The 26,620-nt window shown below is 40.9% G+C and overlaps 1 protein-coding gene and 1 non-coding gene across 2 annotated transcripts; one reads left to right on the top strand and one right to left on the bottom strand.

Annotated features, from left to right (window-relative positions):
- The first annotated feature begins 1,588 nt into the window (after window positions 1-1,588).
- CASP14 (caspase 14) lies at window positions 1,589-25,083 on the top strand. The gene is made up of 7 exons (XM_067754005.1): window positions 1,589-2,107; window positions 4,013-4,065; window positions 5,133-5,282; window positions 9,046-9,271; window positions 9,761-9,877; window positions 18,743-18,852; window positions 23,355-25,083. Exons 1-7 carry the CDS (start codon window positions 1,777-1,779, stop codon window positions 23,454-23,456), a joined length of 1,089 nt encoding a protein of 362 aa, XP_067610106.1. The 5' UTR covers window positions 1,589-1,776; the 3' UTR covers window positions 23,457-25,083.
- On the bottom strand, window positions 16,955-17,089 carry LOC137233175 (small nucleolar RNA SNORA70). Its single transcript, XR_010947344.1, has one exon. It is a non-coding gene; the product is annotated as a small nucleolar RNA SNORA70 (small nucleolar RNA).
- Window positions 25,084-26,620: the final 1,537 nt, after the last annotated feature.

Raw genomic sequence — 26,620 nt, 5'->3', positions numbered from 1 at the left:
CTGGGAGTGGAGGGGCAGAGATAAGCCCCAGAGGTGCAGGCTTCATCCCAGTGCAGATTTGCTTGCCTTATACACAGCTGGTGAATTTCAGCCACCAGAGGCCCCTCCCTGCTCTTCATTTGTTCTGTTGGGGGCAAATCATCTTAAAATTTGGAGAAATCGTCTCATTTCCTCTAAATATGGAGTAAAACTGAAATTTGCCATTATGAACTCTGATTCCAGAGGCAAGTGGCCCTGGGGTCTACATATCCCAGGCCCCCAGAATTTTTTTCCTCTCCCATAGTCTCCCACAAGTATTAAAAGTTCAGAAAGGAAGTGCTAGTGAGCTTCAGAGGGCTTTGGAAACACTGCCCAGTGCCCTCCCCCCACTTTTTTTTTTTTTTAAATTGATTCGTTCTTGGCTGCCTTAGACTTAAAGCAAATTATATAGGGGCGGAGCTTTGTGGGAGTAAACAGTCATCTGGCGCTAGAGATAAGGCCTAGTAAGGCAGGAGGCAAAAAGGACAGAAGCAAAGCTTTTAAGCTGCTATACTCAATTTCCAAGAATATGTTATGAAATATCTCAATCACAAGAGTAGAATAGATGGTACATTGCCCCTTCATTCACATCACTCAAATGGAACAATTATCAGGATTTAGCCACTTTTGCTTGTCTTTCCCCTCTCCCCCACCTCCTTTTTTCTTTCCTTAACTGAAGCTTTTAAAAGCAGATCCCACACATCATACCATTTCACCCTTCCACATTTCTATATGCATATCTAAAAATTATGGGCATTTTTCTTAGGTAACTACAACGTTATTATCCTACTTGAAAAAAAGTTAACATTTTTTTTTGCTTATCAGCCAATACCCAGTCCATATTCATGTTTCCCTGATTGTCTCAAAAATTATTGTTTACAGTTGGTTTATTTGCATCAGGATTCAAACAAGTCCTAAGATTCTTTCACCAGCTGTTGGAAAGGGTAAGTAATTTTCAGGCAAACCACGGTTAAAGTGAGTCATCACTTCCTGAGGGCCCAATCAAGTCAGGGAGCCTAGCAATAGGACTCTGGGGGGTTGCAAAGCTGAGATCTGCTCTCCAAAGCAGTGCTCCTTCCACGCCTCCAGGCTGAGCAGTGTGCACTTCCACCTCCTTGCTGCCTTCAAATTCTCAAATATCAGCTTTTGTCACCATGTCCTCTCTAAAAAAAACTGGCTCAATGCCATAATCTAGGTGTTCTTTCACCTTCCAAGTTCTTCCCTGCTCCTTGGGAACTACTGGCTTAGGTAGCTGGTAAACACTCTAAGGTCAGTGGTTCTCAAACTTGGCTGCACACTGGAATCATCAGGGAGCTTTAAAAACCACTGATGCCTTGGTCGGCCACCCAGACGTTCTAATGTAATCAGTTCAGGTTGTGACCTGGGCATGAGTAGTTTCAAAAGTCCTCCTGGTGATCGTAACGCGTGCCAAGGCAGAGCACCTCGGAGTAGACCTGCAGGGCGGGCACCACTCGGCTCTGCTAACCCAGGCTCCAAGGGTTAAAGAAGGAGCTCTTGTGGGCGGAGCGGGGCCTCCAGGGTGCGGGGCGTGGCTCCGGGGCGGGGGCGGACCTCGGGCCCGAGAGGACGGAAGGCGGGACCTTGCAGGCAGACGGCGTCCAGAGATCTCCGGGCTTAAGAGGACGAGCGGAAACGCCTCCAGTTTTCAAAACAAAGAGGAGAAGCGGGAGGCGTGTGAGGCGCGCCGGGCTCAGATTGGTCCCTCCCGCCCGGTCGCTTCAGCATCATTGGGTGACAATGGAGGGGAGCTCGGGAATCGGCGGGCGCTCGGGGTCTCCGAAGATCCCGCCGGCCATGGAGGAGCTGCAGAGCCGCTTGCAGGAGACCCTGGACCTTCTGTCCTCGCAGGAGCTGCGCAGCTTCCGCGACCACCTCAAGAAGGTGGAGCCGCGCGTGAGCCAGGTGAAGCTGGAGCTGGAGGGCCGCAGCCCGTCGGGGCTGGCCAGGCTCCTCGCCAAGCAGTACTACCCACCGGCCGCCGCCAAGCGCGTCCTCGTCCAGGTGCTGGAGCAGCTGCCCCGCGCTGACCTGCTGCCGCGCTGGCAGAGCGCCGCCGCTGACGGCCCGGGTGAGCGCGCGGAGATTCCCAGGGTTGGGGGGACCGGAGGGGGTGCTTGGTGACCGCTGGGTTTGGCCCTACCGCCCGGGGATTCCCGGATTGGCGGAGGGAGGACTGCCCGGGATTCCTGGGCAGGGGGAGGGGCTACTGACTGGAGGGAAGGGGGACTGGCGGGGAGGGGGGTGTCCTAGGTGAGCGCCGGGTTAGGCCTGGGGCACAGGTGAGCGGCGGTGGACCGAGCTTCAGTAGGGTGGGGTGGGGGAAGTGGAGCAAGGAGGATGCGGGGGTCGAGGGACCAGTGAACGCGCGGCGGGAAGTGGGAACCGGGGGATAAGAAGGCAGGAGAGAGACAGTTCCCAGGCACGGAATCGAAGTGACCAGTCCAAGAGTAGCCATCAGGGTCTACCAGTTCATTCTGGGGTGGGTTGAGAAATCAGATTGACTCAGCAGGCCTGAGATGCATTTTTAACAATTACCTCCAAGTGATTATGATGGAGGAGGTTTTTAGATGATGCAGTGAGAAACCCCGTGTTGGAATCCACCATTAGAACATTTGCCATAAATCTGGGAAGATGTGGCTTAAGATCAAGAAATGTAACAAGTTGGGGGCGGTTAGGGTTTCCCCTCGTAAGTTTCATAAATGTATGTGTGTATAATATGTGAGCGAGTTTGTGTACATAGAGAAAGAGAGAATGAGAAAGAAAGAGAAAGCACTTCTACTGGGCACACTGAGGTAGACACTAAAATATACTGTTGCTGGTCTCTGCCATCGCATGCTTATGATCTGGTTGAGTTTTTGGTTTTTTTAACTTTTTATTAAATCAAAAGTACGACCGCTACTTAACTCTACACACACATTTAACATTTTTTAAGGAATAACGTAATGAGTCATTACACCAAATTCCTGGCTAATAGCTCTCCAAAAATTTGAGAAAAATCACGCGGAGGGGAAGGGTAAGCTGGGACGAAGTGAGAGAGTAGCATTGACACATATACACTACCAAACGTAAAATAGATAGCTAGTGGGAAGCAGCTGCATCGCACAGGGAGATCAGATCAGCTTGGGGATTTGTGACCACCTAGAGGGGTGGGATAGGGAGGGTGGGAGGGAGACGCAAGAGGGAGGGGATATATGTATACATATAGCTGATTCACTTTGTTATACAGCAGAAATGAACACAACATTATAAAGCAATTATATGCCAATAAAGATCTGGTTGAGTTTTGAGGTATGTTGCTTTGCTGACTTTTAGATTCCTAATGGGTGACAACTGTAAACGACCTCAAAACATGGCCTGTAGGCAGAATACTGGCCCCACGAAGCCTTTGATTCTCCCTTGACTGCATCTGCACAGCACTTATCATAATGTCTCTCCAGGCTTAGTGGTTAATGTATCACACTTTTGTTATCACCCCTTTAAACTGTGAGTCTCTTGCAGTTGGTAAACTGGGCTTTTTTGTTTTTCAGAATCAACCAAACTACCCGGTATCATGACTACACACTGTAGGCACTCCAAAAATATTTGAATTGAATGCTAAGAGTTTGTTTAATTAAAAAATTAAATAGGGTCTAGTTCCTTTAACTTCATTTTTCTCTTTATTGATGTCTTGGTCTCCTTTTCTGGAGGTGCATATACACTAATGTTCATTGGTGCTTCTCCTTTTCATCTCTGGCCTGGCTCTCCCTGCCCCTGAATCTGACTGGGGCCTAAGGGAGTTCTGTTAAGTTTTCATCCTTATGAGTTTGGGAGAGGGTTTTCAGAATCCTAGAAACCTGTTTTAAAACATAAGAGGCAACTGATTTCCTTGGGAGGTGCTTCCTGTTAACAGGAATGACAGCAGATCATGATTAAGAAGAGGAAAAAGAAAAAATATGTTCTTTTCTGTTTTGTCTTTTCATGAAAATTCATTCAGTGATTCCCCGAAAGATTCCAAAGAGAAGCTATGACTGTGTGGAAGGTGAATTGGTAAATATCTGGACTCTTTAAGATAGTATTTAGTCACCATTTGAACATTTTTTTGTGCTGCTTCTGTTGGATTGGAGGTGGGTATCTGTGTCATTGTCTCAAGCGGTCAGATCTTCCTGCTTTCCGTTATAAATAGGAAAAGCAAAACATTAGCCAGATAAAACCACTTTGCACGCATTAACCAAATGAGGTAAGCACTGTTAGTATCTGCATTTTACAGACGAAGGCATTGCAGGCTGTGTGGCCTCTCGAAACTACATAAATTGCTGGCTTCCGGCCTTTTTTTGCTTGTTTTATTAAGGACATTTAAAACATAAGTTAAAGTAGAGAGAAGAGAAAAATGCATCTCCAGACTCCAGCCCAACCAACTCTTTGCCCTGATTCAACAATTAGCAACGTGGCCAATCTTGTTTCATCTGTTCCTCCCCCCGCCCCCCCTCCATTATTTTGAAGCAAATTCCCCAGCTACCATATCACTTTCATACATACAATACTTGAGTATATATTTCTGAGAAAGACTTTTTCCAAACATAGCCATGATACCATTATTCTACCTAGAAACAAATTCCTCATTGGCAGTCAGCCTTCAGATGTCCTTGGCTGGCTCTTATGCCTTTTACAGTTGGATTGAGTCAGGGTCCGACTCACGCAAGGTCTACACAGTTACACTTGATGGTTTGTCTCTTAAGAGGCTTAATTTATGATACCTCTCCCTTTGACCTCTTCTCTTGTTTGTTGACGAAACCAGGTTATTTGTCCTGTAGAATGTCCCACATTCTGGATTTTGATAACTGCAGCCCTGTGTTGTCATTTACCATTTTCCTTAAACGGGCAGTTCTGGCTATGTATAGGAATTTAAAAATGAGATTGGCCTATTCGTCCTAGTTTGAGAAAGGTATTTGAAAAAATTATAAATGAAGTCATGATGAGAGAGGAAATCAGTGTTGTGCCCCTGCTCTGAGCTGGGAAACGTCATCATTAACTCCAGAAGAAACTCATTTCACATATAAGGTGTATTTGGATTTGGTTTGGTTTAAATATTGTTTCTTGGCTTTCCTTGAAAACAGGACCGTTATGACCTGAGTGGCAGGCGGAAGGCCTTCCTCATGTGTGTGACGAGAGACAGGCTGGGCGCTCACCAGGATGTCCTACTGATGCAGGACTGGCTTGGCCAGTGCCAGTTCGAAAATACGTTGTGCATCGATCCCGACAAAATGGTACCAAGTTAAAAACAAAAATGAAAATTTGTGGCTCGGGACTTCCCTGGCGGTCCAGTGATTAAGACTCCGTGCCTCCACTGAAGGGGCGCAGGTTTGATCTCTGGTTGGGAAACAAAGATCCCACATGCCTTGCGGCACAGCCAAAAAAAAAATGAAAAGAAGAAGAAAAATTGTAGCTTGGATATTATAATTTTCCTTCCTTTTTAAAAAAATTGGGTTTTATTACCTGGTTAGAACCAGGGCCTGCTGAGCAATGGATGTGTATGTCCTGATGAAATTCTTACCCAGCTTACCTGTTGGATACAGATGCTTTTGTCATGTTAAGTGTGTGATGATACTCCAGCTTCACTTCTAGTCAAGCAGGGACCTCTTGGGTCCCTGCATTTGAAGAGGGAAGGGAATCCAAGAAGGTGTAAAAGTGAGTTGGGCAAGGAGGCCCAAGGACATGCTGTGAGTCCAGAGTAGGCAAGGTCCAGAGCATTTGGGAACAGGAAGACCAAGGGGACAGCTTTGAGAGGTCATCAAGCAGCCAGGCCAGAGGAATCCCAGCAGCATTGGAGCCCAGGGGCTTTGGAAGATCCTGGTGGGACTTGCTTAGAACCATGGGAGGGGTGGGGAGAGGAGTTGCTGAGAGCCCTGGGCAGAATTGCATTGTGATTTAACTCGAGGACACAAGAAAATGAGGTGGAAGAGTGGTGGTGGTGGTGGGTGGGAACTGCATTTTGACTTCTCTGACCCCAGCTGAGTCCTGGCCTAGCCCTGCTCATGTTTGGGGATAATAACAGAGGAAAGTCCTTCATAGACCCCAGGAGGCAGTGCTAGTGAATATCAAGGAACAGCATAGCAGAAGGGCTAGGAAAGCAGCACACACTGACCGGTGGAATCTCGTCTCTTACTAGTTGTTACCTTAAATCTGGTTCTCAACTGAGGGTGATTTTTGTCCCCCCAGAGGACATTTGACAATGTCTGGAGACATTTTTGGTTGTCACAACTGGAGGGTGCTATTGGCATCTTGTGTAGTTGCTGAGGTAGAGCCAGGATGCTACTGAACACCCTACAGTGCACAGGACGGCCCCCAAGGCAAAGATTACCTGACACAAAATAATAGTGCAAGAGTTCTAGAAATTCTGTCTTAAATTAATTGACTACTTTCTTATCTCTAAAATGGTGGGGGGGGTGATAGTAATTTATCTTGTAGGGCTATGGTGAGGATGAAATGAGCTGCGTTATGTAAAAGTTCTCAGAATAGTAGCTGGCTTATAGTAAGTGCTCAATAAATTTTGATTTTATTATTTCAAAGCTAAAAACAGACTCCTTCGTGTTTCCCAAGGATTGTACCAGAATCTCTTCCAATATTATGTGATTTTTTTAATCCAGTCCTTTCCATTCAGATTACAGATAATTGCCAGTGTTCTTCTGGTTTATTCTCCCAAAGGTCCAGAAGTGGCCTCTTTCTCTACATCTTGTCAACATTTATTTGTAAATATTTAGCAACTTTACTGGTAAAATTATTTCACTGTTTCATTTTCCTGATTATTAGTTTGGTTGAACATCTTCTGGCCATTTTTTTCCTTCTGTGAATTATTTGAATTACCTGTTTGCCCTTTTTCTTACTGGATTTTCTTTTTCCTTTTTGTTTTGTCTGTGCCATGTGGCTTGCAGGATCTTAGTTCCCCGATCAGCAGTCGAACCCGGGCCCTGCATTGAGAGCATGGAGTCCTAACCACTGGACCACACTGGATTTTATTTTTCTTATTCTGTAGTTCTTTTTCCTGAATTTTAGACAAAATAGAGTGCAAATATTTTTCTCCTGCCTTGTTACTTGCCTTTTGACTTTTTGTTATCTTAAGTCAAATGGAAGTCTTTTTTATTTTTTTTTAAATTTATTTATTTTATTTTTTTATTTTCAGCTGTGTTAGGTCTTCGTTGCTGCGCATGGGCTTTCTCTAGTTGTGGCAAGCGGGGGCTACTCTTCATTGCAGTGCACGTGCTTCTCATCACGGTGGCTTCTCTTGTTGCAAAGCACAGGCCCTAGAGCACGTAGGCTTCAGTAGTTGTGGCGCGTGGGCTCAGTAGTTGCGGCGCGTGGGCTTAGTTGCTCCGTGGCATTGCAAGTCTTTTTTATTTATTTATTAAATTATTTATTTTGGCCGCACCATGCGGCTTGTGGGATCTCAGTTCCCTGACCAGGGATGGAACCCAGGCCACAGCAATGAAAGCGCCAAATCCTAACCACTAGACCACGAGGGAACTCCCCTGGAAGTCTTAGTTTTTGTGAGTAAACTTGTCAGCCTTTCTGTTTGTTGCCTTCTTGGCTTTTATGTCTTGATTAAACCCCATGATTTCCCAACATAAAATTTTTGAAAATTATTTTTCTGTAACATTTTTATAGTTTAAGGTTAGCCTACTCACTGGAATTATGTTTTTGGGAACAGTGAGGTGGGAGGTTTAACTTTATTTCCAAGCCAGTCATCTCATTTTGTTGATGATACATCCTTTCCCGACATATTTGAATTCCATTCTTATCATAAACTAAATCCCTATATATATATATATTTGGATCCATTTCTATATTCTAAAATATTCTATTCATACATTTGTTTATTCTTAAGCTGGTATATCAGTGTTTTGTTCACCATGATTTTATAGTACCTTTGGATGTCTGATAGGACCTATCCTATGGGGATTCATTGTTTTTTATGGTTTTTTTGCTTTTTTTTTTTTTTAAACTTCTGAATGTTCTTTGCTATTCTTGAGCACTTTGCTGTTCCTGAGCATCTGTTCTCTGTGACCTTGAGAACCATCTGGTTAAGTTTCACAGAAATCCTTTGAGATTTTAATTGACATGACATTGAATTGAGATTAATTTAGAGTTAACTGGCAAATTAATAGTATTGAGTCATCTCAGAAACATCGGTATGTCATAGTTTATGTTGCCTCTTCACTAAAGTTTTTTTTTAAATAATTTTCTTCACTTAGGCAATGTGCATTTCTTGTTAGGTTTATTCCTACGTATTGTTTTACTTTTTTTATGACCATGAATGGATCCCTTTTCCATTATGCGGTTTAAATTATTATTCCTGGGTAATTGGGGAGCTATAGATCTTGGTAAATTAACTTTGTATCTGGTCAACTTGCTGATCTCTAGTTCTAGAAGTTTTTAGTTGATTATATTTCTAGATAGTCATATTATCTGTAAGTAATGAGTTTGTTTCCAATGTTTAAACTTCATCTAATTTTTTACTTTACTTTATTGAAATGGCTAGGATCTTTGTTACAACATGTATGAGGCTAGTGAGAACAGCCATTCCTGTCTTCTCTTTTTAGTGGGATTGATTCTGATGACGTCTTCTGATAGATTCTGGCAAGTAGATATGATTGGGTAGACTCCTCCATTCCCTTCCATTTCTAGCTTATTGAGGGTATTAATTTTATAAGATAATTTTATATATTAAAGTAAGTTAATAATATAGCATTGAAATACATTAACCCTTTGGGGAGCTATAATTCTGTTATATTTTGTGGTAGAGAATCAGAAATACCCTAATTTTGTCAAACAAGAACCACCAGTGGTACAAGAAGAAATCATATGAATTCCGAAAGCAACCAAAAGGGAATTGACAAGTTATACTGACTCTGTTAGAGATGCAGGTATTTTCATATTTGTCGTCTCATTGGATCACCTTGTAAAGGAGCCATCTCTGGGATTTTTGGGTTTTCCTACTTGCAGTTCTTTTTAATATGTTTTCCTATTTTACAGGAGTTACTTGGAAAGATAACATCATTTCGAGATGGACTAAATGAAATTAAAGATGACATTGGCTGTTGCCTTGTTGCTCTTATGTCCCACGGAGAAGAAGGCTTTATCAAAATGACAGATGGTGAAAAAGTCAGCCTGGAAGGCATTTTTGAAATGTTTAACAATAAAAATTGTCCAGCACTTCAAGAGAAACCAAAAATCTTTATAATCCAGGCCTGCAGAGGAGGTAAGTGGAGACCTCTTTGTAATAGTTCTGTTTTTAGGAAATTCTCATATTGATGATTGAGGAAAGAAAACTGAGTTTTAAAAAATTATTTTACATTAGCGGACGCTTAGCTGATGTAACTTTAGTTACGTAGTATAGTAGGGACTTTGAGCTGGGAGGAAAGAATGAAGGGAAAGCTTTCCTGGGATAGGATAGTTAATTTAGGCTGAGGAAGGGTCTAAGTCTTTAAATTCATGAGGTGGGTTGGGGAAACTCAAATTCTGGGAGAGAGGTGGGCAATTTCCAGGGGATGTCCCACCGTTCATGTGATTCCAGGTGGCTTGTGGGACTAATATCTGATTTATGTTAACTTTGGTGGATATTTCTCTCTCTTATGGAGATACAAGCTTGTTGTGACTTTTATTAAAGATTACTGGTGTCAAAAAAAAAAAAATTACTGGTGTCAATGGTGTATTATCATAGTTTGCATTTTCATTCCTCAAAAAATAGAGAGAAGAGACAGTGGTGTTGAAACGGATGATGAACCCATGGACTCGGATGATGGATCAGAGAAGAAGAGGCTGCCTACATTCAGTGATTATTTCATCATCTATCCCACCCAGGCAGGTAAGACAGTGAGGCTTGATGACAGTGAGATACACATTCGTCCAGAGGGTTTAGCTTATTCCTAATGATTTTGAAAATCTTTTTATTTTTTTTTTAGCTGTGCCACGTGGCTCATGGGATCTTAGTTCCCCGACTAGGGATTGAACCTGGGTCCTCGGCAGTGAGAGTGCTGAGTCCTAACCACTATACTGCCAGGGAATTACTGAAAATCTTTTTTAAAAATATTATCTGTGCTTTACAGATTGATGTACATAAGGAGAAATTTTCATTAACCTATCCATCTTCAACTGTTCCACTTTCAGAGATGGCAAGTTTGCATCTGACTGTTCATCTCTTCCAGGAAGATGCCATCCTTTTAGCAAAGTATCACATAGTAAATAAGATCATCGGCTCTCATGTGAAAAAGATCTTGGTCCAAAGCCAGCTCTGCCACTTGCTGTCTTTGAGACCTTCAATATTTCTTAGCCTCTAGATATGTCAGTTTCTTTATGCAAAAGAAGAATGATAAAATATACTTGTGTCATTGGGATGTTATATAAATTAAATTATGTAGTGCAGGTATTGTGCTTATCATAATAACTGGCATAATAAGGTAAAAAAGAAATTAATATTATTACTAATATATTATGCTGATTACGTTATTATCCTTATTATTACTATACTATTAATATTAATAGGTTAAAATCCAAAAGAATCTTGTGTGCTGAAGGGGTGAACTTGATTCAGTTGTGAAAGGGAAATAGGAAAATGTAGAGAAGATAGGAATAAATGGTCAAGGGCATTTATTTAGCTGTTTTTATCTTGACTTTCTCCAAAAAGGATTAAAATAGCTTATGTGTGTGTATATACACATATACACACGTATGTGTGTGTGTGTGTGTGTGTATATATATATATATATGCAATTCAAGATAAAATGTTAGGGAAGAAATGGAAGCAGAGGAAACTAAGGACAATAATATAAAATGAAAATATCCCCATTAAAGTTAGATGTAACTTTATTCATCCAAGAGAGATGAAAGCATATGTCCTGGGACTTCCCTGGTGGTCCAGCAGTTAAGACTCCGTGCTCCCAATGCAGGGGGCCCGGGTTCGATCCCTAGTCGGGGAACGAGATCCTGCGTGCATGCTGCAACTAAGAAGCCTGCATGCTGCAACAAAGATCCTGAGTGCCAAAACTGAGACCTGGCACAGCCAAAAATAAATAAATATATAATAAATAAATAAGTATTAAAAAAAGAAGAAAGCAAGCATATGTCCTGATAGACACTTGTAACAGCAAGTGCAAGCAGGTTTATTTGAAATAGTCAAAGACTGGAAACAACCCAAATGATCAACAGGTGAAAGAATAAACAAATCGTGGTATATCATACATGGAATACTACTCAGCAATAAAAGAAATGAGCTCCTGATGCATGCTACAGCATAGATGAAGCTCAGAATAATCCTGCTGACTGACAGAAGTGAGACAGAATAAAGCAGATACTGTGTGGTTCCATGCATATAAAATTCTAGAAAATGCAAACCAGTCTATAAGAGAGCAAATCAGTTGTGTTTGGAGATGGGAGTGGAGAGGGAAGGAAGGATTACAGAGGGGCATGAGGACATTGGAGGGGGCTGACTGGATTCATTATCTTGGTTGTGATGGTTTCACGGAAGTATAGATATGTCAAAACGTATTAAATTGTTTGCTTAAAATATGTGCAGGACTTCCTTGGTGGTCCAGTGGTTAAGAATCCATGCTTCCAATGCAGGGGTCATGGGTTCAATCCCTGGTCAGGGAACTGAGATCCCACATGCCGCGTGGTGCTGCCAAAAAAAAATATATATGCAGATGCTTGTCAATGATCAATCATACTTTAATAAAGCTGTAAATTTTTTAAAAAGTTAGATGTAAGACAAGCATGCCCACTCTCACTCCTACTGTTTGACATGGCATGGGTAGTCCTAGCTAATTCATTAAGACAAGAAAAGATGTAAGGATCAATATTGTAGAAATCAATAGTTTTGAATATCTAGCAGTAATCACTTAAACATATAATAGAAAAGAAAAAAGATACCATGTTATTTTTTCTTGCTTTAGTGAATGATGTCTAGGAATGACTAACAAAAGATGAGCAAGAACTTTATTAGAGAAAATGAGAGAACATTCCGGAAAGGCATAAAGACCTGAATCAATGGTGGGAAATACCATGCTTATGGTTGAGATTTTCAATACCATGGAGATGACCTTTTTTTCCCCAAATGAGTTTGTAAATTGAATTCTACGTGTTTTTTCATGGAATTTGACAAACTAATCACAAAATTATTATGGAACACTTAAGGGTCAAGACGAGGAATCTTGAGCTCCAACTTTGCTGAATGAATGAATTTCATGACTATATGCTGGCTATTTCTGTTGAGCACTAGAGATTCAGTATTGAGCACAAGAACTAAAAATCTCTGCCTCCATGGAGCTTATGTTCTAGGGGAGGAGACGACAGTAAGCACATACAGAAAACAGATCCTGGGTTGCTTTATGATTCCATGTCTATGAAGTTCAAAAACAGGCAAAACTAATCTATGGTGGATGGTAGAAGTCCGGGTGCTGCTTGTCCTCAGGGTGCACAGTGTTTGGAGTGGTTATGACCAGAGCAGCAAGAGGGGACTTCTGGAGTACTGGTATCATCGTGTTTCTTGATGAGGGTGCCAGGTATGGGGGTGTGTTCATTTTATGAAAATTTATTGAGCTATTATATACCCATATGCTTTGCATACTTTTCTGTATGATGGTTACCCTTCAGTGAAAAGTTTACCAAATAAAATGTTAGATGGTGATAAGTGCTATGGAGAAAAGTAATGCAGGAACCGGGGAGAGAGAGTATTGAGGGGTAGAAGTGGAGATTATAATTTTTTTGTTTGTTTTTTTTTTGGCTGCATTGGATCTTCGTTGCTAAGCACAGGCTTTCTCTAGTTGTGGCAAGCAGGGGCTACTCTGTTGCGGTGCGTGGGCTTCTTATTGCTGTGGCTTCACCTGTGGAGCACTGGCTCTAGGGTGTGCAGGCTCCAGTAGTTGTGGCTTACGGGCTCTGGAGCTCAGGCTCAGTAGTTGTGGTGCACGCGCACGGGCTTAGTTGCTCTGAGGCAGGTGGGATCTTCCTGGACCAGGGATCTAACCCATGTCTCCTGCATTGGCAGGTGGATTCTTAACCACTGCGCCACCAGGGAAGTCCCGGGACTGTGGTTTTAAAAAGAGATGTGTAGAGATGTTTCCACTGAGAAGGTGATTATTGTGTAGAATTGAAGGCCATGAGAGTGTGAGCTATGCAGATATTTGAGAAAATGTGTCATCTAAGATATGAATACTTAGTAGAAAGCAATAACAAAAACTCTATCAGCCGGTACATAGACAAACAGATCATTGGGATAGAATAAAGAATGTAGAGGTAGACCCAAATATATAGGGAAATGAGACACATGACAAAGAAGCCATTGCTAATCAATGGTGAAAGGATGGACCGTTTAATAAGTGATGGGAAAACTGGCTTCTCAACGGGAGAAAAGCAAGTTTATTTTCTTTTTTTTTTTAATTTTATTTATTTACTTTTGACTGTGTTGGGCCTTCGTTGCTGTGTGAGGGCTTTCTCTAGTTGCGGAGAGCAGGGGCCACTCTTCATCTCATCGTGGTGCGCGGGCCTCTCACTGTCGCGACCTCTCTTGTTGCGGAGCACAAGCTCCAGACACGCAGGCTCAGTAGTGTGGCTCATAGGCCTAGCTGTTCCACGGCATGTGGGACCTTCCCAGACCAGGGCTCGAACCCGTGTCCTCTGCATTGGCAGGCAGATTCTCAACCACTGCGCCACCAGGGAAGCCCAAGTTTATTTTCTTATTTCTTGTTGTAGGGTTTCTTGTATCTTTAATCACGTGGGCTCTCTATCTGTAGTTATGTTCCCTTCTTTACCTCTAATATTTCTGGCTTTCTTGTTTTTCTTGATCAGTCTTGCCAGTGGTTTATTTATTTAGTTAAGAACCCATTTTTAGTTTTGTTAATCCTCTATTATTATGTTTGTTTTTGATTTCATTCATTTGCCTCATATTTCCATTTTTCTCCATTTTTTAAGGGTTTATTCTACTCTTAATTTCCCAGCTTTTTCAGTTAGGTACTTGGGTCATTATTTTCTACCTTTTAAAAAAAAAATAAGCATTTTTAAACCTATAATTCCCCTCTAATTACTGCTTTCACTGTATCTTTTATATTTTAATATGTAACATTTTTATCCTTCAGTTCCAAGGTACCCATTAGTTATTTAGAAATATGCCTCTAAATTTTTCTGGTATTGAAATTTTAAAATTTATCCTTTTATTATTATTATTATTTATCCTTTTATTATTGATGTCTAGTTTATTCTTGAGAAAGAATATCAACTATACCAATCTGAAATCGGTTGAGACTTGATTTATGTCTTGATCTGTAGTAAATTTTTTTTTGCGATACGCGGGCCTCTCACTGTTGTGGCCTCTCCCGTTTAGGAGCACAGGCTCTGGACGCGCAGGCCCAGCGGCCATGGCTCACGGGCCCAGCCGCTCCGCGGCATGTGGGATCCTCCCGGACTGGGGCACGAACCCATGTCCCTTGCATTGGCAAGCGGACTCTCAACCACTGCGCCACCAGGGAAGCCCTGTAGTACATTTTTTAATGGCTATTGATCTATCATGAATATTCTATATGTGCTTAAGAATATGTGTTCACTTCTTGAATACAAGGTTCTATATATTTCTATTAATTGAGCTCAGTTGTGTTGTTCCAAGTCTCTACTAAAGGTCAAGCAGACATATTTAGTAATTTGTCTGCTTGACCTGCCAATAACTGAGATAATGTGTTACTATGTCATGTTATCCTGGTGGATATGTCAGTTTCTTCTGTAGTTCTATTATCTATTTTTCTTTTCTTTATGTATTTTGAGGCAACTTTAGTAGAGGCATATGATTTTAGAATTGTTACACTTTGTGGTGAAATAAATATTTCAATCATTGTTTAGTGAACCTACTATCCCAAATAGTGCTTTGTTTGGTATTAGTTTTTCTCTGATATTAATATAGATACCCCAGTATTCTTTTGGCCCATATTTGCCTGGTATATCTCCTTCAGACCTTTTTCTATTAACCTTTCTGGGCCTTATGTTTTAGGTGGTCCTTTAAACAGAATATAACTGGATTTTGTTTTTTAATCCAGTCTAATATCAATCTTCTTACTGGTGAGTTAGGACAATGTATCTTTATTGTGACTATTGATATATTTACATTTTTACCATTTTACTTTGTGCTATTTACTTTTATTTGCTTTTCTCCCCTCCTTTATTGCTCTTTTTTTAAAAAAATTGAAGTATAGTTGGTGTGTACAATATTATGGTAGTTTTATTGTTCTTGTTTTTGATTGATTGTGAGTTTAGTTTGTTATTCTTACATTTTATCCCTCTACTGACTTGGAAGATATGTGTTTCGCATCTCTTCTTCTCCTGGTTCCCTGTGAAATGTTATAAGTAAGTAAGCTTATTTTTACTCCCTGATGATACACAGAACCTTAGAACACTAATTCTCATCACCTTCCACACTTAAGTGCTATTGTTCAACATTTACTTCTAACTTTTATTTCTTGTATCTTTATTTATATGAAATTATTTATGTATTCTTACACTCCTTCTCCTTCCACCCTAATTTTCTTCTAATTAGGACATTAACCCAACACATTTTCATCAGATAGGTTGGCATGTTCTAGGGTGACAAGCACTATGTTAGGTAATGCCTATTCCTTTTTTAAAACCCCACAAGTTAGAACACTTTTGTAATATTTTATACAGTGTATGTTTGTTTATATTTATGCATGTGTTTACCATTTTCTTCTCTATCTGTCCTGAATCTCAGACCATTTTCTTTCTTCATGAAGTACATCCTTTAGAAATTCATTTAAGGAAGATTTATAGGTGGTAAGTTCACTTTACACCCAAATCTGGCCGATGATGTAACAGTGTCTTTGCTTGTTCTTCCTTGTGATTCCATCATTTATTTCTTTAAACATTTCATGCACAGTTATTTTATATTTTTTACCTTATACTTTCAATATCTAAAGTCTTTGGGGATCACTCTTGTGGTCGTTCTGTTGCCTGTCACTCATGGGGGTTTGTTTCTCTGTGTGTCTGAACTCTTAGCTCATTTATTGAATCTTAATCTGTGATACTCCTGGGGGCATAATTCAGTTATGCTTTCCTTTAGAGAGGATTACCACCCACAAGTGGACCTCTGTAGCTCTGCTCAGGGTCACATGGTTAATGCAGGATCTTAAATTCATCTCCCTATCTCCCAGGTACACCTTCCAGACTTGACATTTACCCTTAGACACAAGCGCAACTCTGGTTTTCCCTTTTGCTTTCTGCTTCTAGCTCAAGTTTCAGCTTCCTTGTTTGGAGGAATGGCATGCCTTGGGGATTTTCATTCATTCCTATCAGCCGAAAATAGTATTAAACTTTTGCTTTAATCAAGAATTAAGATTTATACCTGGAGGGATATTTAAAGTACCCAAAGTGCCCAAAGTGGAAAACTTGGAATATGTGATAAAATTAATCTTTTGGATCACCCATTTTTTTTTTGCATGATCCCAGTTCTTTTAATTTTTTTTTTTTTTTGACAGGAAAGTAGGATTTAATGGTGGGCATGAGTAAAGGGGGGACAGCACCAAGGCTCTCGTGAGTGCAGGGCCCGCCATTTGTCCAGAGGGCCGCAGTTAGGGATGTATATGACCCCACAGCCATCCGGGACGAGCCGCTTTTCTGCCACCATGTTTTCAAATTCGTCTGCATTAAACTTAGTAAATCCCCACTTCTTGGAGATGTGGATCTTCTGGCAGCCAGGGGACTTGACCTTGGCCCTTCGGAGGGTCTCGATCACATGCTCCTTGTTCTGCAGCTTGGTGCGGATGGACATTGTGACTTGGCCAATGTGGACCCTGGCCTCTGCACCCTGGGGCTTTCTAAAGGCACTGCGCATACCCGTCAGGAGCCTGGATTGGGGGCAGCATGCCAGTCATTAATGTCCACTGGAAAGGGCTGTCTCCAAGATGCCTTAGGGCAACGCATACAGGCAACAGGCCGCATACACTACTGAGGAGGCTGCTGTTTGCAGCCATTGCGCACCGGGCCCCCATGGGGAAAAGAGCACAGTCAGCTTAATTGGCTGCAAATATTTTTTTAAATTTTCAATTGATTTATTTTTCATTTTGGCCATGCCACGCGGCATGTGGGATCTTAGTTCCCCGACCAGGGATCAAACTTGTGGCCCCTGAAGTGGAAGCTCGGAGTCCTAACCACTGAACCACCAGGGAATTCCCTTGGGTCATACCTGATTGGATGAGGCAGTACTAAATATGTGTGGGGATGGGGGGCAACGGGTACTTCCATATACCATTGATGAGAGCAAGTTATAATGCCTCTTTGGAGAGCAATGTGTGATACCTAGAAAGTTTGTTTATTCCACGACCCAGCAATTTCACTTCTGGGTATACACCCTAGTGCTGCGGTCTCCAGATCAGGGGGCCACAGTGAAGTCACACAGCTATACTTAATTCTGTGAACCACCAGCTCAGGTGAGGTATGGTTCCCAAAATTAGATCGTGCTGTGTTCTTTTTGATATCATATTTTGGTGGTATCTAGGTTTTGGAGGTTCGCTGAGCTAAAAAGCAAGTACCATGGTGGTATCCTAGGTTGAGAAGTCATGCAGTGTCCAAAAGGGGCACACATCTGATTAGTAATTGTGGTTATTTAAGAATGAGGGAATTCCCTGGCGGTCCAGTGGTTAAGACTCTGTGCTCTCACTGCCGAGGGCCTGGGTTCAATCCCTGGTCGGGGAACTAAGATCCCATGAGCCGCTCGCACAGCGCAGCCAAAAAAAAAAAGAATGAAAAAAATATTTTTTTATCAATTTGTATGACCATCACCTTTCAATTTTTTTGACCATCTATTCATGTGCCTATTGGCCATCATGTATCTTCTTTTGCCCAATGTTGTATTGGGTTGTTTGTTTTCTTATTAAGCTGTATATATTCTGAATACAAGTCCTTTCTCTGGTACGAGTTACAAATGCTTTCTCCCAATCTGTGACTGGCTTTTCATTTTCTTAATGATGTCTTTCAAAAAGCAAAACTTTTATAAGCATTGATGGTTCAGTGGTAGAATTCTCGCCTGCCAAAAAACAAAAGTTTTAGATTTTAAGTCCAATTCATCATCTTTTTTTCTTCTGTGGCTTATGATTTTTGTGTTGTAAGAAACTTTTGTCTACCCTGAGGTTGAAAGATGTTCCATGTTTTTTCTGTCCCAACCCAGGTTTACTATGAGAGTGTGCAATCTTAATATTCCCATTGAATTTCCATACTATATAGACATATTTCAAGTTTTTCAGCCTAATAATAAAGATAATTTCAGTAAACTCTTGAATACCACCAAATAAATTCCATATGGTTGTATTTAGGGCGATTTAGCTTAAAATGCTAGAGCAAAAGTCAGCAATAAAAAAAATAGAAAAGGAATAAATAAAGCAAATACGACAAAATGATAACTCTTGGATCTGAGGGATGATTATATGGGGGGTTGTTAAACTTTGCTTTCTACTTTTTTGTATATTTGAAAAGTTGTATTTTAAAAATGCATATAAAAAGAATGTCCTCTTGAGAGGTTATGTGCTATTGGTCACATGAGTTCTCTGTGATTGTATCTTAATGCAAGTGTTTCTATATTCTCGATTCAAAGCCATTTTCCAGGTTTTAACTATGGGTCAGAGAACAAGTTTGCTGTAAGTTAGAGGAGGAAAATGGATGAAATGACTTTTTTCCTTTGTAGATCATGTGGCTTTACGGGACCCCCGCACCGGCTCTGTGATGATCAAAGCAATGACCGAAGTCTTTAAACAGTATGGAAATAAGTGGCACATTGCTGACTTCTTCACCAAAGTAAGTAAATTCCAAGTGAACATGTGCTCCATTCTGTCTAAAGCTAATGCACTTGATGAGAACATTTTCACGAGACGATTGACTTAAGCCTGAGAAAGCGTGAGAGATGGTGAGAAGTTGTTTGGAAACAGCAGGCTGATGGTGCATTAAGAGGACTGTCGCAGAAATCATGGCCGAGCCAGGTGCGAAGGGAAACTGATAGTGACACTTTATTCTTTGGTACGTGAGTGAGTTGGATTTTAGGTGAGCTTTGAAGTTCTGCTTGCTCTTCAGTTGCTGTTCCCTGCGCTTCACAGATATTAATACATTGAGTCTTCCAACAGCTCTCAGGCAGGTACTGGGATTCCCATCTCCTATTACAGATGGAAAGCAGCCTTGGCTTTCCAACCCAGGCAGAGCACTTCTAGAGCTCATGCCTTAACCACAGTTATATAGGATTACTTACTCCTTATCTCCCCAAGTTATGGTGGCTATTTTTATTTCTCTTAAAAAATTGTTTAACGCTTTACATATGATGCTTAACAGCTTTCAAAACTTCTTTTCACCTCATTTTTATTTTTTAACATCTTTATTTGTGTATAATTGCTTTACAATGTTGTGTTAGTTTCTGCTGTATAACAAAGTGAATCAGCTATATGTATACATATATCCCCATATCCCCTCCCTCTTACATTTCCCCTCCACCCTCCCCATCCCACCCCTCGAGGTGGTCACAAAGCACGGAGCTAATCTCCCTGTGCTATGCAGCTGCTTCCCACTAGCTATCTAGTTTACATTTAGTAGTGTATATATGTCCATGCCACTCTCTCACTTCGTCCCAGCTTACCCTTACCCCTCCCCGTGTCCTCAAGTCCATTCTCTTCATCTGCGTCTTTATTCCTGTCTTGCCCCTAGGTTCATGAGAACTTTTTTTTTTTCGATTCCATATACATGTGTTAGCATACAGTATTTGTTTTTCTCTTTCTGACTTACTTCACTCTGTATGACAGACTCTAAGTCCATCCACCTACTACAGATAACTCAATTTCGTTTCTTTTTATGGCTGAGTAATACTCCATTGTATATATGTGCCACATCTTCTTTATCCATTCATCTGTCGATGGACACTTACGTTGCTTCCGTGTCCTGGCTAATGTAAATAGTGCTTCAGTGAACATTGTGGTACATGTCCCTTTTTGAATTATGGTTTTCTCAGGGTATATGCCCTGTAGTGAGATTGCTGGGTCATATGGTAGTTCTATTTTTAGTTTGTTAAGGAACCTCCATGCTGTTCTCCGTAGTGGCTGTATCAATTTACATTCCCACCAACAGTGCAAGAGGGTTCCCTTTTCTCCACACCCTCTCCAGCATGTATTGTTTGTAGACTTTTTGATGATGGCCATTCTGACCGCTGTGAGGTGATACCTCATTGTAGTTTCGATTTGCATTTCTCTAATGATCAGTGATGTTGAGCATCCTTTCATGTGTTTGTTGGCAATCTGTATGTTTTCTTTAGAGAAATGTCTATTTAGGTCTTCTGCCCATTTTTGGATTGGGTTGTTTATTTTTTTGATATTGAGCTGCATGAGCTGCTTTTATACTTTGGAGATTAATTCTTTGTCAGTTGCTTCGTTTACAAATATTTTCTCCCATCTGAGGGTTGTCTTTTCATCTTGTTTACGGTTTCCTTTGCTGTGCCAAAGATTTTAAGTTTCATTAGGTCTCATTTGTTTATTTATTTATTTATTTATTTTTTGTTGTTGTTGTTGTTGCGGTACGAAGGCCTATCACTGTTGTGGCCTCTCCCGCTGTGGAGCACAGGCTCCAGACGTGCAGGCTCAGCGGCCATGGCTCACGGGCCTAGCTGCTCCGCGGCACGTGGGATCTTCCTGAACCCAGGCACGAACCCGTGTCTCCTGCATTGGCAGGTGGACTCTCAACCACTGTGCCACCAGGGAAGCCCTATTTTTGTTTTTATTTCCATTTCTCTAGGAGGTGGGTGAGAAATGACCTTGCTGTGACTTATGTCATAGAGTGTTCTGCCTATGTTTTCATCTAAGAGTTTTATAGTGTCTGGTCTTACCTTTAGGTCTTTAATCCATTTTGAGTTTATTTTTGTATATGGTGTTAGAAAGTGTTCTAATTTCATTCTTTTAAATGTAGCTGTCCAGTTTTCCCAGCACCACTTATTGAAGAGGCTGTCTTTTCTCCATTGTATATTCTTGCCTCCTTTATCAAAGATAAGGTGACCATATGTGCGTGAATTTACCTCTGGGCTTTCTATCCTGTTCCATTGATCTATATTTCTATTTTTGTGCCAGTACCATACTGTCTTGATTACTGTAGCTTTGTAGCATAGTCTGAAGTCAGGGAGCCTGATTCCTCCAACTCCATTTTTCTTTCTCAAGATTGCTTTGGCTATTTGGAGTCTTTTGTGTTTCCATACAAATTGTGAAATTTTTTGTTCTAGTTCTGTGAAAAATGCCATTGGTAGTTTGATAGAGATTGCATTGAATCTGTAGATGCTTTGGGTAGTATAGTCATTTTCACAATGTTGATTCTTCCAATCTACGAACATGGTATATCTCTCCATCTGTTTGTATTGTCTTTAATTTCTTTCATCAGTGTCTTATAGTTTTCTGCATACAGGTGTTTTGTCTCCTTAGGTAGGTTTATTCCTAGGTATTTTATTCTTTTTGTTGCAGTGGTAAATGGGAATGTTTCCTTAATTTCTCTTTCAGATTTTTCATCCTTAGTGTTTAGGAATGCCAGAGATTTCTGTGCATTAATTTTGTATCCTGCTCCTTTACCAGATTCACTGATTAGCCCTAGTAGTTTTCTGGTAGCATGTTTAGGATTCTCTATGTATAGTATGATGTCATCTGCAAGCAGTGACAGTTTTACTTCTTTTCCAGTTTGGACTCCTTTTATTTCTTTTTCTTCTCTGATTGCTGTGGCTCAAACTTTCAAAACTATGTTGAATAATAGCGGTGAGAGTGGGCAACCTTGTCTTTTTCCTGATTTTAGAAGAAATGGTTTCAGTTTTTCACCATTGAGAATGATGTTGGCTGTGGGTTTGTCATATACGGCCTTTATTATGTTGAGGTGTTCATCTCATTTTAAGGTAAGCTCTTGGGGGAAAAAATGTTAAAAGGGAGGAGTATAGACAATTTTGACAGTCATTCTAACCATATTTCCAAATCTCTTGTATTGCTCAATTTCTCTCTTTAAGAAAATAGTTTCTCATCAGCGTCTCAATAAAATGTAATAATAGAGACAGATTTAACCTACCGTAAGTAGAAATCCATTTTAGTTAATGCTAAGTGAAAGTTGTTTTGCCGACTGGTGTTCATTAAGTCTCTATTGAACAGCATTCATTGTTTTAAAATTGAAAGCCGATATTTTTTAACTGAATAAAAGATTCTTTAAATTCTATAGTGCTTTACAATTTTCAAAAGTTTCACACATGTTTTCATATAATCCCATAATAACCCTTCTCCCCCCATGCCTACATTACCCCTGCACCCTTCCCTCTCCCCATGGTAACCACTAGTTTGTTCGCTATATCTGTGAGTCTGCTTCCTTATTTTTTAATTCACTTGTTTGTTGTGTTTTTTTAGATTCCAAATATAAGTGATATCATATAGTATTTGTCTTTCTCTGACTTATTTCACTTAGCATAATACCCTCCAAGTCTATCCATGTTGCTGCAAATGGCAGAACTTCATTCTTTTTTATGGCTGAGTAGTATTCCATTGTGTGTGTGTGTGTGTGTGTGTGTGTGTGTGTGTGTGTGTGTATCACATCTTCTTTACCATTCATCTGTTGATGGACACTTAGGTTGTTTCCATACCTTGGCAATTGTAAATAATGCTGCTACGAACATTGGGGTGCATGTATCTTTTCAAATTAGTGTTTTTGTGTTTTTTGGGTATGTACTCAGGAGTCAAATTGCTGGGTCATATGGTATGAACAGCATTCTTTTTTTTTTTTTTGAAGTGTGGGATCTTAATTCACCGACCAGGGATGGAACCCACACCCCTGCAGTGGAAGCGTGGAGTCTTAACCACTGGACCGCCAGGGAAGTCCCAACACTGTTCATTTTTAAAGCACTTGCTAAGTAGATACTGGCAAGAAAGTCCAAAAGTGAGCATGATGCGACCTTTGCATTAAAGGCACTTAGAGCTTAGTGAGGCAGCAGATAGTAAGGTTACAAGCAGCACTGGAATTAATAGAGCTATTGGATACTTTGGACAAAACATAATCCAATGCTTTCATATGCCATGAGTTACCAAGGCTCAGAGGAGGTTACTATCTTGCCTGATGTTACCCAGGGGCAAGTTGACTTGAACCCGGGTCTGTGCACGCAGCCACTCGATGCCTTCAAGCACTTGGTGGGTGGTGTCTGCATTGTTTTCCTGGTGCAGTCAGAGAATTCTGCCGTCTCCTTCTGTGGGCTTTACTAAGAGGCTTTTGCTGAGGGCTTTACATTCTTTTGGACAGTTTGTGCTTTTATCTTACAGGTGAATAACAGAGTGGTGCACCGTGAATTTAATCTTCGTAATGAACCAATAAAAGTATCACTTGTAATGGAGTCAACTTTAACTAAATTTGTATACTTTTGACATCAGGAAGATTAAAAAAACAAGGACTGCTTTACAGTAGAGTTTGAAAAGAGCTGTGAGCATTTATAGCATTGTACTAATGGTTACCATTTTGCATTATTTTTGTCATTGGTTGTATTTGTCCAATTTGTTTTGTATATATATATATACACATATATTATTTTTCTAAGATTTAACTATGCTTACTTGATACTTGTAAATAATTTGACTTTTTTTTTTAAAGATCACTGTTTTCTGAAAAAAACGTTTTCCTGAACCGTTACCAAAACATGGACGTCCAGCTCCATTTGTGTACTGTTTTTATCCTGTGTTTCTCTTGGTGATTACACCCTACCTTCTCCACTCTCAGCTTGATGCTGGTGTTAAGCCTCAATTTCTTGACTTAGTCAAGAATTGCCTGTGTGTGGTCTTGTCCTCTGTTTCACCTTATTTACCCAGATTGTTGTCTGCAGTCAGTCTGATCTCCTCTTTGACTCCGTAAGCCATTCTCAAGTCTTACCTGGATGTCTCTGTGCCCTTGATGCCTTCATGTGTTCCACCTTCCATCCATTTCCCCGCTTCCTCCTTGCTGCCTCATACCTTTGAACTGCTGTTTTCTCCACCTGGAACCCTGTGTTCCACCCCACATAGGTAAGTCCTCTCCATCCTTTGGAGTTTGGTTCAAGCATCACTTGCACAGGGAAGCTTTCCACAGCCCCTCATGCTAGGTCAGCTTCTTCTAAGTGCTCAGATACCCTCTGCTTCTCTTCTGTAGCATTGAAATGACTGTCTAGTGGCTGTTTAATCTCTCTCTCCAGTTCAGTTGTAAGATCCGAGAGGCAGAGGCTGTGTGTCTCATTCATGGCTGCATCCTAGCTTCCATCCGTGCATTAGGATACAGAGAAGCCATGCAATGAGCATTGAGTGAGTGACTGATCCCTGTCTTTTAATTATTTTATCCATCCCCCAGACCTCTGTGCATATCTAGCCACTTGCTACTTAACCCCACACACGTGGATGTCTCACGGCTACTTTAACTCAACAAGTTGGACGTTAACCTGAGTTTCCCCTAAATCTCTTTATAAAACCCATCCCATTGTTAATAATCCTTTGACTCCCCACTGCCTGCTGGATATACCCCAAAATCCTGTAGGAGAGTATTGCAAGTCTTTCTCTGTCAGGCTTAATCTACACTACTCTTTTATTGCCTGTTTGTCCTCGTAATTCGCCCTCCCCTTAATAATCCTGTCTCACAGAATCGGGCTTGTGGATTAATGACTGTGGATAAACACTCTTGGATATGTTATCATATCAGAGTTCAATCTCTCCTTTCTGTCTGAAATGCCCTTCATTCTCACTGTGTGCTTCCTCTATACTGAGTATTCTTTAGGGTGCAACTTGGGTCCCCTCCCACTACAAAGCAAAGCTGTATGTAGACTAGTATTTTTAGAGTAACAAACTGTGGATTGAGCATGACTGATGGGCCTGTACGAGGATGCAGGTGTTTGGTGAGAATGCTCTGAAGACTGAGAGCCAAACTGACTGAAGCAATCCAGAATCTCCAGGCCTGTCTCCATTTCAGGGATAATTGTGACCATTTTAGTTAATGTGATTTCTTAAGTATAAATACATGTGATTTAATTTTTAAGCCTTTGAGTTCTGATATTTGATATATAGCTTTGTTTTTGTATAGAGCATTAAAATGTCTCTGGTTCATAAAATATGAACATCAGGTGAGCCTTCTCTTTCACTTGGATTCTGGAGGATTTCTAGGCACAGAGGCTCGTTTTGGTGGGACAGCAGCAGCTGAAATATCAACAACTCTTTATTTCCTGGGAGAGGTTGAGTGACTTGGTCAGAGTCACAGCATGTGGTGAAGCTGGGATTCCAAACCATGAACTAATTCAAGACATGAAGTGCCAAGTGATAGAGAAAAGTTTTAAGACAGAATGCTTTTGATGGACAGAAGGGACCATTCCATTACCACTTCACTGATGGAATGAGGGCTTTGGGACAAAGGAGGGAAAAGTGATTTTGGAACCCTGCTCAGACCACTACAGGTAAGGGTCACGGAGAAAACTGTAGGACAACTGCACACCAGACAAACAGATGAAGAGGAGCAAGGAAGAATTCTGGTTAGAAAGGTAGGTGGCCCAAGATGAACTTGATGCCTGGGGCTAGCTAACTGCCCCATATTCTCTCAGCTTCAAATCAGTAGAGACTGTCCTAGCCATCCAATGCCATGTGAAATATAGCCCAAAAAAGTAGTCTCTGGCACAATTTTATATTTGAAAAAAAATTTTAAGCCCAGTTTATTTATTTTTTAAATACAGACCCCAGGAACCAAAGTTTGCAAAAGGAAGGCTCTGAGATTTTTATTAAAAATGTGTATGAATAAAAAGTAGTGGAGAAACTTGTGCAGAAGACTAGGAGGCTGAGGTGGGGAGAAGAACATGTGGCTGGGGAGCTACAGCCGTTTGACAAGTGCCTCTTAGGCCAAGGGCGCCTCACCATGGCTTATTATCACTACAGTACATTTTCACCTTTGGAGTTAACTCACTTCCTTGCCGAATATTTTCATCATGCAGATCACGTCTCAAGGACAAAGTTATTTTGCAGGAAAAAAAATATTTTGTGGAGAAACCCTAAATTTAATTACAGTACCATTTCCTAGTTGTCATAATGGAAGTATTCTGGAGATTCTATGGTGCACAGGGGAGGGAGCTGCTGAGATAGTTTGGGAGTGCCCCCCAGAATGCCCTCCAGAGAAGTCCTGCAGTGATAGAGCACTGTCCCTAAAAGCCAGCCATTCCTTTTAAGTCTTCCTTTTTTTTTTTTTTTTTGCGAGCCAAAATGTCTACAGATATTTTCAGCAGTTTCTAAGGATGCTTAAAGCCATGACTAAATTTACTCCTTTCCTTGTATGTCAGCTCTTTATTTAAATGCAGTGGGGTTTGTTTTCAGTTTAAAAACCTGTGTTCCTCATAGAAAATTTCAAGAAACACTAAAAAAATGAGGCCAAAAACCTACCCAGTTTCTCTACTTGTATATCCGTAGTTCTCACCCTGGCTGCACATTAAAATTATCTAGATTCTTGTGGTTTGGAGTTGGGCATATGTTTAAAAGCTCTCCAAGTGATTCTAAGCGTAGCCAGGCTTGAAACCTACTGTATAACTAATAATCTG

This window comes from Pseudorca crassidens, chromosome 10 (genome assembly GCF_039906515.1).
Source record: "Pseudorca crassidens isolate mPseCra1 chromosome 10, mPseCra1.hap1, whole genome shotgun sequence".
NCBI classification, from domain to species: domain Eukaryota; kingdom Metazoa; phylum Chordata; class Mammalia; order Artiodactyla; family Delphinidae; genus Pseudorca; species Pseudorca crassidens.
Note: the sequence above shows the minus strand (reverse complement) of the source record. Positions and strands in the feature narration are given on the sequence as shown.

Bases quoted from the DNA above. Each gene is read 5' to 3' on its own strand.
- CASP14 (XM_067754005.1), top strand. From the start codon at position 1,777: ATGGAGGGGAGCTCGGGAATCGGCGGGCGCTCGGGGTCTCCGAAGATC. The intron at 9,272-9,760 runs GTAAGTGGAGAC...CTCAAAAAATAG, and splicing joins AATCCAGGCCTGCAGAGGAG to AGAGAAGAGACAGTGGTGTT. The intron at 18,853-23,354 runs GTAAGTAAATTC...TTTATCTTACAG, and splicing joins TTGCTGACTTCTTCACCAAA to GTGAATAACAGAGTGGTGCA.